The sequence below is a fragment of the Chelonoidis abingdonii genome, chromosome 19, assembly GCF_003597395.2.
Source record: "Chelonoidis abingdonii isolate Lonesome George chromosome 19, CheloAbing_2.0, whole genome shotgun sequence".
Taxonomy (NCBI): Eukaryota; Metazoa; Chordata; order Testudines; family Testudinidae; genus Chelonoidis; species Chelonoidis abingdonii.
Window position 1 is genome coordinate 22661121 of NC_133787.1, and position 19308 is coordinate 22680428.

Genomic DNA, 19308 nt, shown 5'->3' on the forward strand with positions numbered 1-19308 from the left:
AATGGGTTAAATTGCAGCAAGGGAGGTTTAGGTTGGACATTAGGAAAAACTTCCTGTCAGGGTGGGTTAAGCACTGGAATAAATTGCCTTGGACAGGTTGTGGAATCTCCATCATGAGAGATTTTAAAGAGCAAGTTAGACAAACACCTGTCAGGGATGGTCTAGATAATACTTAGTCCTTCTGTGAGTGCAGGGCACTGGACTAGAGAACATCTCGACGTCCCTTCCAGTTTTATGATTCTATGAAATGGGCAGTTGTTAGCTAACACCCATTGGGACCTCTCATAGAGAAAAGAACAAAGCTGTTGAACAGCAGCAATTACTCCTGATAAAGTTTGTGGAAAAATCAACACCCTTCCATAATCAATAGAACTGAAGGCTTCTAATAGGTCTGAAAACTGATAGATCTTCTAATACCAGCAGGAACACATGATCTTCATCCAAGACGCAGTCAGGCAGATTCTGTACTAAAGTCAGTCTGGTGCTAGAGCAGAGGGAGATCTGAAGCATCCACATATTAAGAGAATTATTTTACCACAAGCTTCTCAGCAGACTTACTCAGAAATGGAAGACTGATAATCATCATTCACTCCAAGCAGTGGTTTCTTGAGCAAAAACCACATAAAAGTTTCCTTCAAAATATTTGGTAGTGAGCGTTCTCTAATACAACTCTTAGCACTCTACACCAATAATGGACACAGTCTTCACCCTCTAGGAAGGACATAAATATCTCATGTTTAATCAAAAGCATAGGTCATGGCATGAAGCTCTCCCCAACTACTCCAGTACCTCAGAAAGCAACATCAGACATAAAACTAAGTCATTTCTGTGAGGGTTTTCTCCCAGCTACCTTCCCGCAAAAAAAAACTGACCACCAAACAGCTTGCCAAAAATCAAATTACTTTTATCTGTGAAATAAGAAGTTTCCTTCCAAAGAACCAGACACTAAGCAAAGACACTTTGGATTAACCAGGCTATCTACAGCCCGAACAAATCTGCTGTCTAAGCTTTTCCAGATGCTATGATGGAGGCAAAGAACTGTTTATTTGTGGCTTCCTCCACAACCACAGTATAAGAATTTTTAAAATCTTCAGTCTCCTTAGGATTTGTTTAAAAATTTGCTCTTGCAAAGCTCAGCTAGCAGTCACAGCAGAAATCTATAACAGTGCTAATGACTCTACTGCTGCCTCTTTCCCTATGGAAACAGACTTCAGATTGTCAAGAACAAGATAAGGGCTTTGAAATAATCATATTTTTAACAGATACCCATAGTTGGAACCTGTGCCAGCCAGTCAGACAACTCCTTTCATAATGAACAGTTTTACAAGAGGACATACAGCAATTCCATTCAGCAATTGTAGTAAGAGAAGCCACAAGGTATAAACTCAAGAGATCTGTAATCAGAATGCAGAGATTGCACTAATCTGTACGCTGCATTGTCAAATACTGGTTCATCAGTGTTGGAACTCAGTCTTTCCAGCTGAAACCTCAGTAATTTGTTTCATTTGTCTTAAATATTTTTTTCATATGCTTTAGGTGTTGGCAAAACTGTGAAAAAAATCACGTGTGCAAATTAATGTGAAATTGTGCACGTTTACTTTATTCTTATATACAGACTTAATCATGAAGATGGTAAATACCCCCATTTTATGGATGAGACACTGAGGGTCAGGCAACTCACTTGAGTTTCCCAAGACCTCACAACATATCAGTATCTGTACACAGTAAGACCCAGGCCTCAGATTTCTAATGCGCTAGACAACAGTCCTGAACCTTCTGCTTTACCGTTTAACTCCTTTAGGAACATCCAGTAGTTGTGAAGCAGTCAACATACACACACACACACACTTTGTACAGTCTACCATCTTTATGATCTTTATATTCAGTCACAGCACAGCACAGGAGCGCAAAGGTCATACAAAACAATAAAACATTCTAAACACAACATCCCTCACTAGGAGTCCAAGAGGAATCATCTGTGTTCTGTCAACGAGGTAGGCAGGATTCTCTGCCCCCTTGCCTACCTTGCCCATGCAGCAGGGTCCCTACTCTTAATCTGGTGCAGAATGGCTCTGCCCCAGTCCTTTCATAAAACTCCTGCTGGGGTCACCTGCTTCTTTTGGTCTCCGCCTGGTAAATTTCCATTACTTATAACCCCACCCTCCCTTCAGACCAGAGGAGGAAGTATCTTCTCTCAGCAAGAGCAAACCCTCTGTCCCACGATACAGTAACTCCACATTTAATGTTGTAGTTATGTTCCTGAAAAATGCAACTTTAAGCGAAATGATGTTAAGCAAATCCAATTTCCCCTAAGAATTAATGTAAATGAGGGGATTAGGTTCCAGGGAAATTTTTTTCACCAGACAAAGATTATATATATATATATATATATATATATATATATATATACACAACACAATAACAGCAGAGCCACCAGCAGCAGAAACTGAACAGTACTGGAAGAACATATGGGAGAAAGAGAAGACTCATAACACCAGTGCAAGTGGCTGCAGGACCTGAGAACAGAGCACAGCAATCTCCCAGAACAGAAAACCAGTCACCATCACAGTAGAAGACATCCAGCAGCGGGTCAAAAACATGAAAGAGCTGGAAACAGCACCTGGACCAGACATGATCCACACCTACTGGCTAAAGAAATTAACAGCAGTGCATGAAATTTTTTTTTTTGCCTAGCAGCACAGATGAACCAGCTGCTAGCAGCAGGCTCCACCCAAACTGGCTAACACAAGGAAGGACAGTGCTGATCATGAAAGACCCCTGCAAGGGACAGAACCGTCCAACTACCGGCCATAACCTGCCTCCCACAACATGGAAGTCTTATCAGGCATCATAGCTGCCAAGCTACAGGACCACATGGGCCAGTACATGAGCACAGCTCAGAAAGGGCATTGGGAACAACACCAGAGGCTCAAACACAGTTGCTCATAGATAGAGCAGTCGCCCAAGACTCAAGGTCTAGACAGACCAATCTGAGCACAGCCTGGATTGACTATAGGAAAGCCTATGACTCAATGCCGCACACGTGGATCTGTGAATGTCTGGCGCTATATACAAAGTCAACAGGACACTAAGGACCTTCCTCAAGACTCAATGGGACTATGGAAGACAACACTAGAAGTCAACTCAAGGCAACTTGCACAAGTGGCCATCAAGTGCGGCATATACCAAGGTGATGCACTGTCCCCGCTGCTGTTCTGCATAGGCTTAAACCCCCTCAGCCAGATAATCACAAGGACTGGATACGGGTACAGGTTCAGGAGTGGAACTACCATCAGCCACCTCCTCTACATGGATGACATCAAGCTGTATGCTAAGAATGAACGAGACATCGACTCGCTAATCCACCTGACGCGGATCTACAGTGAGGATATCGGGATGTCATTCGGACTGGAGAAGTGTGGCCGGATGGTAGTGAAGAGAGGGAAGGTAGTCAAGACTGATGGGGTGGAACTACCAGCGGGCCACATAGCAGACATACAGACCAGCTACAAGTACCTTGGCATCCCGCAGTCACATGGAAACCACGATGAGGAAGCAAGGAAGACAGCAATCCAAGTATCACCAAAGGATAAGACAGGTCCTGAAGAGCCAGCTCAGTGGGAGAACAAGATCCACGCCATCAACGGATACGCCCTGCCGGTCATCAGATACCCTGCCGGTATAGTGAGCTGGCCAAAGGAGGACATGGAGGCTGCCGATGTGAAAACCCGAAGCTCCTCACAATGCACGGAGGTTTCCACCCCAAGTCCAACACCAGAGACTGTATACCAGCCGGAAAGAAGGCGGGCGGGGCTTGGTGAGCGTCAAGGCCACTATCCTGGATGAAACCGGAACATCGAGGAGTACATCAGTAAGATGGCCCCCAAAGATGAGCTGCTGAGAGAATGCCTGAGGCAGCAGCAGACATGGGAGGAAGACCAAGCAGAAGAAGTGCCATGGCAAGACAAGACCCTTCATGGGATGTACCATCGACAGATAGCTGAGGTGGCTGACATTGGGAAATCCTACCAGTGGCTGGAAAGGGCTGGACTAAAAGACAGCACTGAGGCACTGATCATAGCAGCACAGGAACAGGCACTGAGCACCAGATCCATTGAAGCAGGGGTCTACCACACTAGAGAGGACCCAAGGTGCAGACTGTGCAGAGAGGCCTCAGAGACAGTCCAACACATAGTGGCAGGATGTAAGATGCAGGCAGGAACAGCATACACTGAACGGCACAACCAAGTGGCTGGCATTGTGTACAGGAACATCTGCACAGCGTATGGGCTAGACCCTCCCAAGACCAGATGGGAGATTCCGCAGAAGGTTGTGGAGAATAGCAGGGCTAAGATTCTGTGGGACTTCCAGATCCAGACGGACAGGCAGGTACTGGCAATCAACCAGACATCGTGGTAATAGACAAGGAGCAGAAGACAGCGGTGGTGATAGATATAGCAGTGCCAAGTGACAGCAACATCAGGAAGAAGGAATATGAGAAGCTGGAGAAAGTACCAGGGCCTGAAAGAGGAACTAGAGAGGATGTGGAAAGTGAAGGCCAAAGTGGTCCAGTGGTGGTAGGAGCCTCGGGGCTGTGACTCCTAAGCTGGGTGAGTGGCTCCAACAGATCCCAGGAACAACATCAGAGCTCTCTGTCCAGAAGAGTGCAGTGCTAGGAACAGCTAAGATACTGCGCAGAACCCTCAAACTCCCAGGCCTCTGGTAGAGGACCCGAGGTTGAGGAAGACACATACCACCCATAGGGGTGAGAGGGGAATTTTTTTTTTTTTTTATATATATAAAAAAATTCCCCTCTCACCCCTATGGGTGGTATGTGTTTTCCTCAACCTCGGTCCTCTACCAGAGGCCTGGGAGTTTGAGGGTTCTGCGCAGTATCTTAGCTGTTCCCTAGCACTGCACTCTTCTGGACAGAGAGCTCTGATGTTGTTCCTGGGATCTGTTGGAGCCACTCACCCAGCTTAGGAGTCACAGCCCCGAGTGCTCCTACCACCACTGGGACCACTTTGGCCTTCACTTTCCACATCCTCTCTAGTTCCTCTTTCAGGCCCTGGTACTTCTCCAGCTTCTCATATTCCTTCTTCCTGATGTTGCTGTCACTTGGCACTGCTATATCTATCACCACCGCTGTCTTCTGGTCCTTGTCTATTACCACGATGTCTGGTTGATTGGCCAGTACCTGCCTGTCCGTCTGGATCTGGAAGTCCCACAGAATCTTAGCCCTGCTATTCTCCACAACCTTCTGTGGAATCTCCCATCTGGTCTTGGGAGGGTCTAGCCCATACGCTGTGCAGATGTTCCTGTACACAATGCCAGCCACTTGGTTGTGCCGTTCAGTGTATGCTGTTCCTGCCTGCATCTTACATCCTGCCACTATGTGTTGGACTGTCTCTGAGGCCTCTCTGCACAGTCTGCACCTTGGGTCCTCTCTAGTAGTGTGGTAGACCCCTGCTTCAATGGATCTGGTGCTCAGTGCCTGTTCCTGTGCTGCTATGATCAGTGCCTCAGTGCTGTCTTTTAGTCCAGCCCTTTCCAGCCACTGGTAGGATTTCCCAATGTCAGCCACCTCAGCTATCTGTCGATGGTACATCCCATGCAGGGTCTTGTCTTGCCATGGCACTTCTTCTGCTTGGTCTTCCTCCCATGTCTGCTGCTGCCTCAGGCATTCTCTCAGCAGCTCATCTTTGGGGGCCATCTTACTGATGTACTCCTGGATGTTCCGGGTTTCGTCCAGGACAGTGGCTTTGACGCTCACCAAGCCCCGCCCGCCTTCTTTCCGGCTGGTATACAGTCTCTGGGTGTTGGACTTGGGGTGGAAACCTCCGTGCATTGTGAGGAGCTTCCGGGTCTTCACATCGGCAGCCTCCATGTCCTCCTTTGGCCAGCTCACTATACCGGCAGGGTATCTGATGACCGGCAGGGCGTATCCGTTGATGGCGTGGATCTTGTTCTTCCCACTGAGCTGGCTCTTCAGGACCTGTCTTATCCTTTGGTGATACTTGGATGTTGCTGTCTTCCTTGCCTCCTCATCGTGGTTTCCATGTGACTGTGGGACGCCAAGGTACTTGTAGCTGGTCTGTATGTCTGCTATGTGGCCCGCTGGTAGTTCCACCCCATCAGTCTTGACTACCTTCCCTCTCTTCACTACCATCCGGCCACACTTCTCCAGTCCGAATGACATCCCGATATCCTCACTGTAGATCCGCGTCAGGTGGATTAGCGAGTCGATGTCTCGTTCATTCTTAGCATACAGCTTGATGTCATCCATGTAGAGGAGGTGGCTGATGGTAGTTCCACTCCTGAACCTGTACCCGTATCCAGTCCTTGTGATTATCTGGCTGAGGGGGTTTAAGCCTATGCAGAACAGCAGCGGGGACAGTGCATCACCTTGGTATATGCCGCACTTGATGGCCACTTGTGCAAGCTGCCTTGAGTTGACTTCCAGTGTTGTCTTCCATAGTCCCATTGAGTTCTTGAGGAAGGTCCTTAGTGTCCTGTTGACTTTGTATAGCGCCAGACATTCACAGATCCACGTGTGCGGCATTGAGTCGTAGGCTTTCCTGTAGTCAATCCAGGCTGTGCTCAGATTGGTCTGTCTAGACCTTGAGTCTTGGGCGCGACTGCTCTATCTATGAGCAACTGGTGTTTTGAGCCTCTGGTGTTGTTCCCAATGCCCTTCTGAGCTGTGCTCATGTACTGGCCCATATGGTCCTGTAGCTTGGCGCTATGATGCCTGATAGGACTTTCCATGTTGTGGGGAGGCAGGTTATTGGCCGTAGTTGGACAGTTCTGTTCCCTTGCAGGGGTCTTCATGATCAGCACTGTCCTTCCTTGTGTTAGCCAGTTTGGGTGGGAGCCTGCTGCTAGCAGCTGGTTCATCTGTGCTGCTAGGCGTTCATGCACTGCTGTTAGTTTCTTTAGCCAGTAGGTGTGGATCATGTCTGGTCCAGGTGCTGTCCAGCTCTTCATGTTCTTGACCCGCTGCTGGATGTCTTCTACTGTGATGGTGACTGGTTTCTGTTCTGGGAGATTGCTGTGCTCTGTTCTCAGGTCCTGCAGCCACTTTGCACTGGTGTTATGAGTCTTCTCTTTCTCCCATATGTTTCTTCCAGTACTGTTCAGTTTCTGCTGCTGGTGGCTCTGCTGTTATTGTGTTGTTGCACTGCAGTTGGGAGTACACCTTGGATGGTTCTTTGGAGAACAGGGCATTTACTTTTTTTTGGCCTCTGCTTCTCTAGTGTATCTCCTTAGCCTGGTAGCCAGTGCTGTGAGCCTTTGTTTAGCAGTCTCTAGGGCTTCAGATGGAGTCAGGCCCTTGTATTTTTTCAGTAGCCGAGTCTTATCCTTAATCTCTACACCCTTCTGTAGTTCCACCAGCTGACTAACTTCTCTCCGAGTCGCCTTGATCTTATCCTCCAACCTCATTTTCCAGGGTGGGTACATACTGTTGTTCTTCTTGATCGTGTAGCCAAGCATCTCCAGGATTACAGAGGCTGTAGCGTATACCAGTTCATTGGTTTGAGTTATGGGTAGTAGGGATTGTCATGAGGGCTCTATTGGCATCTTCTAACATACTATCTGATGGTACTTCTCCACTGAGCCTTGGTAATCGGTCTCGAGGATTGACTGTAGCTAGTTTCTCCATGATCTTATGCCTCATATCAGCTGCTGTGCTCTGCAATGGAGGGGGTGGCAGTGAAGTTTCAGCTTCAGGTGTGGGCTGCACATCCACTTGTTCTTCCAGGTCTTCTTGAGTCTGGGATGTAATGTGGAGTTGGTCTATCTCAAGCTGTGAGAGCAGCTTCCTCTTTACTATGTTGAAGCGTTGGGTAACTAGCTGTTTCTCAGTAAGTGTGGATGTAGGTCTTTTGTCCATCCATAGTCCCCTCATACGTTTCATATATCCCTCTCATTAGGTCTACTGTTGTAGTAGCATTCCATCAATTCCAGGTTCTCTTGTCTCGTCATGAATGGTTTGTTCCAGTAGCCCACTTATCGTCAGATTGTCCTGGTTCCTCAACATCTGGCGCGGACCTTGTTAATCTGGGCGACATCCGAGCCGGCATGACTCTCCTAGTTCGTGTCACTCTCATATTTGAGGTAGGCAGGTGAAGCGTTAGGGGGTCTTTTTGCCAAGGACCCCCTACTGGAAAGTTGGGTACCAACCAGGATTTGAACCCCGGTCTCTCGTATCAAAGGGCGGTCTCCCGTATCAAAGGGCGGCGCTCTTAACCACTACACTATCCAGGAGGTGGAGGAGTCAGAGGGTAGGATATTTCCCTTACTGCTAAATGATGAACTAGCAATTGGCTGAGCCCTCAAGGATTAACTCTCTCATTCTGCAAGGCAGCAGGAATGGAGAGAGATATGCGCATTTCTCTTAAGTACACTGCCTTGTTAATTAGATCAGCTTGCTGAGACCAAAGCTGCTGCAAGCTCCCTCCATCCTGAGCCCTGCTTGATGGAAGATGGGGTAAGTGGGGTGCAGGAGCAGGAGGGAGAGGGACACCCTGACATTAGCCTCCCTCTTCCTTCCCTCCCCCCCAGCACATCAAGCAGGTGTCTCGGAGAGCAGCTCCAAGGCAGAGGGCAGGAGCAGCACATGGCAGTGGAGAGAGGTACACAGCTGAACTGCAGGCAGCTGCTGCACAGGGAACTTAGGGGAATGGGGAGCTGATAGGGAGAGCTGATAGGGGGTTGCTGGTCCACTCTGGTTCCAAGCCCCCACCAGACAGCTGCAAGGAGCTGCTCTTCCTACAAGCAGTACACAAAGCAGGCAACTGCCAAACGACGTTAGAAGGGAGAATTACACAACTTTAAATGAGTATGTTCCCTAATTGATCAGCAACGTAACAACGAAACAACATTAACCGAGACGACTAAGTGAGGAGTTACTGTATTTGACTTTAAATAGAAAAACACTGAGTGTTGATCCACATACATATAAGCTTTCCATGGCACAGTAATTTCATGCTACAATTTTGTAAAATCATCTCTGATTCAGAAGCAGTACAGACAAGACCCCTAAATCATCACAAGTGTCTCCCTGACAAGACACTTTGGCAGCATTTTCGAAAGTGGCCTCCTCTTATTACACATGGCTGAGTTTTTGAATGCCCAACTTGAGCCACGTGGGGCCTAATTTTCAGCTTTCAGCAGCCATAACTCCAACTGAAGCCAACGGGAACTGCAGGGACTCCACACCTTTGGGGAAAAAAATCAGACTCACAGTGGTCTGAAGTTGGGCATCCAAAATAAACGACCATTTTCAGAAATATGGAACTTAGCCTCTCTATGTCTCAGGTTATCCATTTGTAAAACAGGACAACAATATTTACTCTATGTGAGTCTGAAAATAAACACCATATAAGATGTCCCCAGCCCCAGACAAGTGGGTGTTACTATCCCACATTACAGATTACGAAATGGTCTCACAAAGTTAAAATATCTAACGACAGGAGGCCATAAGGACTAGACATAGCTCTAGCAACCAGCTAATCTGTGTTCTACTCTTACTTTTGACAATGACTTGCTGGGTGACCGTGAACTAATCAATGAGGTCAGGTGTGTAAATGTGGGGTTTACATGTTTACTTAACTAAAAGAGTATACAGTATTACTGATGGTTCTTTCCTTTTCTTAATCAGATTGTAGGTAAACTTATACCTACCATCTGACTGATACAGAAGACACTAGAGCAGTGGTTCCCAAACTTCTTCTGCCACTTGTGGAGGGAAAGCCCCTGGTGGGTTGTGCTGGTTTGTGCACCTGCTGCGTCCTCAGGTTCGGCCGATTGCAGGTCCCAGTGGCCACGGTTCACTGCTCCAGGCCAATGGGAGCTGCTGAAAGCAGTGCAGTCGCTGCTCCAGGCCAATGGGAGCTGCTGAAAGCAGTGCACACCGAGGCATGTACTGGCCGCCGCTTCTAGCAGCTCCCATTGGCCTGGAGCAGCGAACCGCGGCCACTGGAACCTGTGATCGGCCGAACCTGTGGACGCACCAGGTACACAAACCAGCCCGGCCCACCAAGGGCTTTTCCTGCACAAGCGGCGGAACAAGTTTGGGAACCACTGCAGTAGAGAATCAACTACATAATATATATTATATTCAGACAGATTACTGTATGATGCCATATCAATATATCTGTTACCCTATGGGAATTTTTACAAAGATTCATTATGTACATAGTGTACATAAACCCAGTATATCTTATACTCTGTTACAGGGTTTTCACATTCTTCTGTTTTATGATGAGTATTAAAAAAAAAACAAATGTATACCCCCAAACTTAGAGCTCTATTTTTTTTAAATCTCAGCTGCTATTTTTCAGTAAAATGTCTTCAAAAGTACCATAATGTTAAAGTATTTCAGAAGAAAAGAAGGAAATTGCTATAGTAGCTCAAATGTAATAAGACAGACAGTAAGTAATGCAAATTACAGGATCTAAATGTTCATGTTCACATTGCTGTAGAAGTCAGCTCTTTATTGGAAGTGAAGTACAAAAGTCAAAATATACCCAAATTGTGTACTATTTAAACTCATTTTTACTCTGTACTTGCTGATGACATACAAATGCCAATTTAACTTTTCATTCATGGTCTCTGCTATTGCCACAAACACTAAATAAGAAAAGCCAGACTTCCATCCTACAGTATAAGCACATGCACAAATATGTTACATATGTACTGTGTATACATTGTGAACAGGGAGTGCTTAAAATTAGCAAGTTGAAACTCTGTTCAGATTGATTTTGAGCTTTGATCAGTCTCTACTAAAGGTACTGGCAACTTGGGGTTCAGGAAGTATTTGCCAACTTCAAATGTTCATAATTGCTATAACATATGAAAGGAAACCAAATTGTGAACTTTCTTGAAGTCTCAGCTCTTTGCACATGCAAACTAGGGTAATGTGCACATTTTTTAAATGCTGGCTTTAATTCACAAGGAACAATAGTGTATAAATTACTCAGAATAAAAAAAAAAAAACAGAATAGGGAATATAACAGAAAAAAAAAACACAATATCCTAATAATGTGGCACCCAAAAGAACTCCAAAACCCATAAGCCTTATTCATAGAGATGGAGACAAAAACCTGTGGAGCAGCAAAAAGAACAAGGATTCAGAAAACACAGAAGAAAGGAAAACAGTAATACAGAAACAGTGACTTCGCCATATTCTTCTCTTGCTGATACTGAAATAAATCTGAAGAAACTCTAGTGAAGAGATACACCAGACCAAAACTAGCATAAGCAAGAGGAGAATCATACACTGTTTTTTTCTGGGATTCACTAATGTCCCAATTTCACCAGTGGTGGGCAACTGTAGGCCTGCCACCTAGATTATTGTTTGGTGCTACAAAAATAATGATCAACGCAGTTTCTAATATGCATTTATATAGTGCCCTGAAAGTAGCTGCTATCTGAGCTGGAAGCCATTATGACCAATTCTTTCTTGGGGCTGGAGTGCTACAAAGGACATTTGAGAAACTCAGTTCTAAATGAAGTAAGCATAGGATACATCAGCTTGAAGTTTGTTTTATTTTTAAAATCACAAAATCACCAAATAAAAGAATAAAACTAATATATTTCAAATCAATGAATAAAGAGGAACATATTTAAAATAATTATATCCATCGTTTTCTCCTTTAACAGACAATATTTTATATTTGCTCAGATCTAAATTATTCTCTAGAGCACCAAGTAATTTCAAATTAACTTAAAAATACTGTTAGCTGAGTACTTTTGGAATGTGAAATGAATATTCACAGCAGCATAAGTTAATCAGCACTTGATTCATATTTTTTTTAAATGAAATTGACTAAGAACTCTCCATTCAGTGTTATGTGTAAACAGCTTCCTCAACTTCAGTAGGATAGCTGGGAATTCAGTACTCCACATCAAGTCATTCTAAGAACTTACCATTTCCAGATCTCCATCAGCAACTGCTCGTAAGAGTTTTTCTATCTGTATATAAAATCAGAAAAGGGAATTTTAGTTGCTTTAGTAATACTAGTATTAAACTGTACTCTGAAAATCTAGTGTCCTTTATTAACCTCCTAATCAGATGCTGTAGGATTACAGCTGGCCCATTTCAGATATGTTGATAAAGTTTTAAAGGAAAATGTTATTAACTTATGAAATACAAAAGCTGTATAAGGCCTATAGCCATTCGATGATTTTTGAACTGCGCAACAGAAGATAATCATTACTTATCTAAATATAGAACACATATGGTGCATATGTAAATAAGCCCATGCTAGTTAAGACAGCAAATACATTTTTTGACTTCACCAGCAATTATGCGCATACCTTTATTTAGGATCCAGCATTACAAGGGAAATAAAAGCTATTAAAGGCATATAGGCAAAAGGTGCAGGAAGGTGCTCCAGGCTGGGACATGCCGCTGCTTCCAGAAGCTTTAGGGAGCCTGCCTTAGCCCCGCTGCGCTGCTGACTGGACTATTAATTGCCAGGTCCGCAGTGCTGACCGGAGCCACCAGGGCCCCTTTTCAACTGGGCGTTCTGGACTGAAACCACATGGCAATCCTATTCCCAATCCACCAATCAGGTGCTGTTGTTTGGGAAATGGAACAGACTGTAACTTTACTATAGGAAATTGACACTTGAGAGCAGTAGAGATATTATGCCTATTGAAGCAATGCAACTGCATAGGGCTCTTTCAGAAGCTCCCACATAACATAGTAGCCCACGGCATAGTTTGAATGCCTTAAGGCAGCAGCTACATTAGCAAACTTTTCAGCCATCATTCAATATCAGTGTGGCTCTCCACCAGCCATAGCAACTGTGGAAGCCATAGCGTAGACAGGACTCTGCCATTTTGCCATCATATTGCCTAACACTGTAGGTTAGAACAGTAGTTCTCAGTCTTTCCAGACTACTGTACTCCTTTCAGGAGTCTAATTTGTCTTGAGTACCCCCTGTTTCACCTAATTTAAAAACTACTTGCTTACAAAATCAGACATAAAAATATACTGTTACTGAAAAATTGCTCACTTTCTCATTTTTACCATATAATTATGAAATAAATTGACTGGAATATAAATATTGTACTTATATTTCAGTGCGATACTTGAGCCTGCTTTTCACTTGTGAGCCTTGTCTGAATCCCAAGCCCCACCACCCAGGGGCGAAGCAGGTAACTTAACTTCACAGGAGGCCCCTACGGCATGGAGCGCCGGGCAACTGCCCTGCATGACACCTCCTAATGTCATCCCTACACTTGTGACCACTCCCCCCAAACCCATCCCATGACCACTGGGGGGCTGCATCCCCCAGGTTGAGAACACTTATCTAGATGAGTTGAGTACCCCCTGGAAGATCTCTGAGTACCCCCACCGGTACACATACCCCTGGTTGAGAACCACTGGGCTAGGAGACTTACTACAGTGCAGAAAAGGCTCTTCTGTTCCTCCCTGCTCCCCATTTAGAATGCTATGCTTTGTCTTCACTCCCTTGGTGCCCCAGGCTATGCATGCGGGATGGTGTCACCTGAGACTGTAAAACCTCAATTGTCAAGGGAGGTTTACCACAATCTTGGGATTGTCACAGTCAGCAGAGATGTCTTGGGCATGCAGAAATGCGGCATCTACTCAAAGTTGAAGAGGGACTTGGATGGGGACTTGTACAGGTTACTTTGCATATTGTTACATTAAACCTGTGTCCAACTCTGCCAGAGAGATCAAAATAAGGTCATGACTATTGTCAAAGTCTGATCTTATAGCTTACAGCCTTACAGTAATAGAATTGGATAGTAGGAATACACAGCTCTCTGGTCATCTTTCTGTTAAAACACTCACATCCTTATGCATCCAGGAACGCATAGGAGTTTATCATCAGCAACCTAGTCAGAGGAACATTGCCATTTGTTGTGTACTTATGCATGATTCATTAATGGTTATAAAAAAGCCTAGCACCCCTCTAGGTTCTTCTCTCCTCAATGGAAGAACTGTACCTTCCTTTGCATGCAAGCTCACAAGATGCAGAATTCCACCTGACACAGTCTGCTTCACTTCACCCACTTACTTGCTATTTTGTTCCATTGCCAGAGGGTAAAGCAGTTATTGCAAGATCCTGAGATGAGAAATTTCCAAAATTATTTGCCCATCTCTTTACTAATGGTTCTTTTCCATGCTGCCAGTAAGTCATAGCAAGTCCTTTGTGTAGGACACCAAATAGATCTCTCCTTCACTGAATTGTTTGGACAAAGTTATTTAGCAGCCAGAAACGTGGATGAATTAAGACTGCATTGACCCCTTAGCCCATGATCTAATCCTACAGCCTGTAGAGCCAATACTGCCAGTCTCCTATTAATTCCAACGGCAATTCCCTACACGGAGAATTTGCAGAATTAGACTCTGGTCTTCTTGCTTAGTGGGAGTAATAGCAGTGAGCCCATGTGAAACTTGGCTAACAGTAACGAACTAAAGTTGGATTACAGAAAAGCCATTAACCTCAACAGACTAAGGTATAAACTGCTAGTAATCTTTTCTCCTTGTTTGAACTACAGACTTAGCCTTTGGAGTGTGATAAGTTTGTCCCTCTAAGAAAAAAACAAATCCTCAATCTGTTACTGGGTGAGATTTTGTGTGCATTATACCTTATTTATGGAGCAATGTTACTGGGCTTGGCTATGTCCACACCAACATGGACTTGTTACAAAGATATTACAGTGTAAATTATACACTGGAAAAAGTGTACACACAAATAAATACAGTATCCAAGAAGAGATTGATAACACCACAGTGTGAATTCACTTTTCCACTCATGCTCCTTCATGCTTTTTGGAGTAATTATCTAAGAACCTCCTAGAATAAATGTTTAAGAAGAGATTTGAATCAAGAGAGGAGAGATGTGTCTTTTTTTTTGTAAAAGGAAGGAAAGAGAATTCTAAGCAAGAGGTAGTATGGAAGGAGACAAAATTATTTAAGAGGGTGGCTTGAAAGAAACAGAGAAGTAGGAAGAGGAAGAAGAAATTAAACCTGAGAGGTCAGAGTGGAGTTGAGTGGGGCTTGGGAAGGGAAGATGAGAAGTATGGGTTTGAGATGGAAGGTGAGAGGAAGTGAGTGTGGAAATTCAAAGAAGAGTGACCTGGTAAGAGTGGATTTTATCAGCCACATTTTGGATATATTGGAACTAGACAAGTGACATGCAGGTACAGCAGCAGATGAGATATATTCCTTATGATGCTCTGAAAACTGACTTCCTGTGGTTTATTACAAAAGCTAGTCCTTTGCATTTCATCACGTTCCTTGTCAACTCCCTGTGTAGAATCATCTTTTTTCTATTATTAATTTTAAAACATATAAGATGTGATTTGATTCTGATGCTGACTTTTACAGACAGAATGAAAGAGTGAAAGCCCCCAGGAGTTTACGCGCACACAGAGCACCCAGTTAACCACATTGCAATATTAACAGCTACAAGGTACACTTTAAAAAAAAAAATACAGTTCCATCATGAACACTTCCTAAGAGTCAAGCAAAAATGTATGGTTAGATAGCAAGGTGATAGCCAATAACTCGGAATAGCAGTGCTTCCCCATCTGCCCTAACACCAGTAGTGTGCCTCCTCCACACCCAGATATATGTAGTGCCAGGTGTCTTCAGAGGTTTTCCTCACACCTGGGGAATGTCTTTACTTGGCACATTTCTGATTCACACACAAAGCAGGAGCTTGTTATTCACAGTATTCCAACCCAATGGGTGCTCCACTCTGTGCTCCTGTACCAAGAAGATTCCTACCTAGTGCAACAGTACTGAAAGACCTCAATTGTTTGTGAAACCATCTCTGACTATTTACTTATTCTTAGTGAAGTGCTGAGAAAGTATAATACATGTGCTTTCTTTCCATGGAATCCTTCTCAGAGCAGGAAAGTCATAGTGTGTTTAAAGGAGACACAAGTGAGGATTTTTCCCTTTGGCTGAAGTGAAAAAACTTCCATTGCCCTTTCCTGGAGCTCTCCCTTAGTTTACTATCAGTGCTGGACTAACTTATACTTATTGCTTACTGTTAATTAGCTATTCCAGACAGCTATGTCTGGGGGAGTAATTAAAATGACACTGTTGAACTGGCACTCAAGGCTACCTTTGCACTGCTAAATACCAAGCTTTTATTACTCTTACCTCTTTGTAATTATTTGTAACTTCTTCTTGTCTGGTATCTGCTGATGCTGATGACAAGCTGGAGACAGATGACCCTCTGCTGAAGGTGTCTGCTGAATGCTGAGGAGACTTAACTGGAGACTTTAATCAGGTCAACAAAAACAAAACAAAACGGAAGGTTTACATCCTCATGTTAAACAGCTAAAATATATGCAAAAGATTAGCAACTCATACTGTTACCTCAGAAGCACTCTGTCCCCTTTCAAACGTTAGGTAGTTTAATTCCATCAATGATAAAATCTGCAGAAAAAATATTAATGAAGATATACAAATGTAACTCAATTTTAACAGGAATTTACTGATGGAAACAGAAATTAGCCAACCACTTAATATCAGCAAAACAGATTATGACAGATCAGATTAAAGCGACAATTTGCACTGTTTACATTCCATATTAAAAAAAACCACTGCCATGCATTTTAAGATGTAAAATATGAGCTTCCTTTCTTAAAAGTGAATGGAAGTTATTTCTAATTCTAAGAGCATATGCCCACATATCCCATTCACAACTAAGCTTCAAATACAGCTAAATCACTGTGTAAATGCATTTTAACAACCTCCCTGCTAGCAGATTGGGAAGAATACCTTGGAATTTAATGCACACTGCAAGGAAGTCTCTTTCATACGGTTCTGAATATCTGGGTTGGCTCCATTCTGCAGCAGCACTTCTATTATTCCTTGATAGCCCCAACGAGCAGCAATATGGAGGGGAGTATCTCCTTTTTCGTTACCAGTATCTAGTCTACAAGAGTGTACATCATAATAGACTAAAGCTTTGACACACTGGAGAGAAAAGAAAAGCCACCAATGAATTATATGCCTGGTCCCCAATCCACATAATATGTGCATTCTGAACAGTAATGCTGGTTTTATTGCAGATCCTAGAATCTACTCTCTGGGGTAGGTTTTACAGGTCCTATCAAATATATATCATTTTTTAAAAGGCCATAATAAATAAACAATACAAGGGACTCATATAACTAGGCTTTCTAGCAACTACACCAATGTAAACGGATACCTACATTAAACAAATATGATACAATAAGGTGCCAGTTTATAATATAAAGAGTCATCCCGCAAAACTGTGTTTTATTTACTTTTTAAAGTAAATAAATGTAACCCAAATTGGCATCACAATCACAGGATGTCTATTAAGTTTGTTACAAAACAATTACTTACATCCTCATGACCATAAGTGCAGGCTAAATGAAGTGGAGTATTGCCATTATTGTCTTGAACATCTGTACTTGCCTTATAGTGCAACAAGAGAAGCTAAAAAGAAATTCAACATCTAAGAAACAGAAAATTAATGGACAAACAATTGTTGCTGCTGTAGCACCCTTTAGGTTTCCAGGATGATGAATTACTATAGTACAAATAGAACCACATCTCTTCTGCTTTAAAACCAGTAAATAAAGATGGCTGTCCTTGGCTTCGTGCCACTATTTTGCTCCAGTTCTTGTCACACACTATTTAAAAACCACATAGTATCTCTGCAAACTGACTCTAAATCATCCACTGTAGTGAGGTACTACAGCACAGATAACATGGATATTCACTCAGCGTTCTAAGAGCACTGTAAAGGAAATGGCTTTAATTAAGTGCATCATTTCATCCCTCTCTCTGAATTTCTTAGTTCTGAACATCTGAGTTGCTGCAATGTTACAAAAAAAATTGTTAAAAAATTCAAGTCTGCAACAACTGAACTGTATGATTAATCTATTTTCAAAACAATCTTTAAAGCATTGTATTTACTTGACTGATCATAATAGCTCTTTTGCATCAATCCAGAGCAGAGATTCCACCATCCTATCAGTCTATGCTAAACATTAGACATGACTAAAAAAACATATTGAAAAATACTATGAATATATAATGACTAACAACTAATGACAACAATGACAAGCCATACAAATCCTACTCTGAACTAATGGACTTACAAAAGGTAACTGGAGATAATAAGGCTACTTTGAATTATGGCAATGCAGAAAAGCATATTAATTTGGCAAACCTCTCAAAATCTAGTTTTCAAACTAATTTAGAAAATGTTAAATAGAATTTTTTTAAAAAAATACTTTAACCAAGACGACAAAGGGGACAAGAATTTATTCCCAACATGAGATCTTGTAGATCACAGAAAATTTTGACATCTGGACTATAAACCTATAAAGTTTAGCATTTAATTAAAATGCTTAAAGGCCCTGAATTGTGATAGCACACAATTATAATGAAGCTTTTACATCTCTGAACAATGGTATCAGTAGAACAGCAATAGTTAGATTTGTTTTTTTCTTCAATTTATATAGGTGTTAAAACAATTCATCGGTTAAGCCGTTCAGTGCTTACTGTAACGTTCTGATATCCTTTCTGACAGGCAAGGTGAAGAGGTGTTGAACCGTGGTAATCTGTAGCACTGACTACAGCTCCTTTGGAAACTAACAGGTCAATTAATGACGCTTGCCCTATGGAAAATATGTGGTCATTAAAACTGAGAAGTAAACATCTCACAGGAAAAGTTACTTTCAAACTAAAATGAGAACTTCAAACCTTGACACTCTTCATTCTTGTACACACTGCATATTCGCTTTTTTAGTGCTTGCTCTTTGTAATGAACAGTCAATATACTACAGATTATTTAAGGACACAGCTCAGAAAGGGGGCCACTCACTGCAGCTAAACTGCACGTGTATATCTTGAGGGTGAACAGGGAATGGAAAGTAAACTGATGTCACACAAAGTGCTCTGCCCTTGGCATATATACTGTGCAAGTCAAAGGTAATAAAAGCAAGAGGAACAGGTAAAAAAAAATTCCAGAGTAGATTAATGCGTCTGCTTACAAGTCTGAGGTCAGGACCATGACCCACATTTAAGGAGTGGGGAGGGATAGCATATATCATGACACATGTACTAGATCACAGGATGTATATAAGACTTGCCACATATGCTGTCAGTTTGTAATTGGATATCTCCTTTCTGTGGATACCTCCTAATCTACCCATCTGTCTGAAAGAAATGCCACCATGGCAGCCACCAAGGCAAAAACAAATAAGAAGCCAAAAGAAAATGCAGACAGGAGCACCTGGGCTAAAGGGAAGAATATAAGAGTTTCATTC

At 43.0% G+C, this 19308-nt stretch overlaps 1 protein-coding gene across 8 annotated transcripts in view; it reads right to left on the minus strand.

The window, feature by feature from the left end:
* Window positions 1–19308, minus strand: part of ANKRD27 (ankyrin repeat domain 27) — a 103093-nt gene that overhangs the window by 27054 nt on the left and 56731 nt on the right. For all 8 annotated transcript variants that reach the window (XM_075073622.1, XM_075073621.1, XM_075073619.1 and 5 more), the window contains 6 exons: window positions 18542–18657; window positions 17375–17467; window positions 16781–16978; window positions 16376–16435; window positions 16157–16276; window positions 11935–11979 (listed from right to left, as the gene is read on the minus strand). In XM_075073622.1, the coding sequence (XP_074929723.1) occupies window positions 11935–11979; window positions 16157–16276; window positions 16376–16435; window positions 16781–16978; window positions 17375–17467; window positions 18542–18657 (632 nt within the window). The remainder of the gene's footprint in view (window positions 1–11934; window positions 11980–16156; window positions 16277–16375; window positions 16436–16780; window positions 16979–17374; window positions 17468–18541; window positions 18658–19308) is intronic.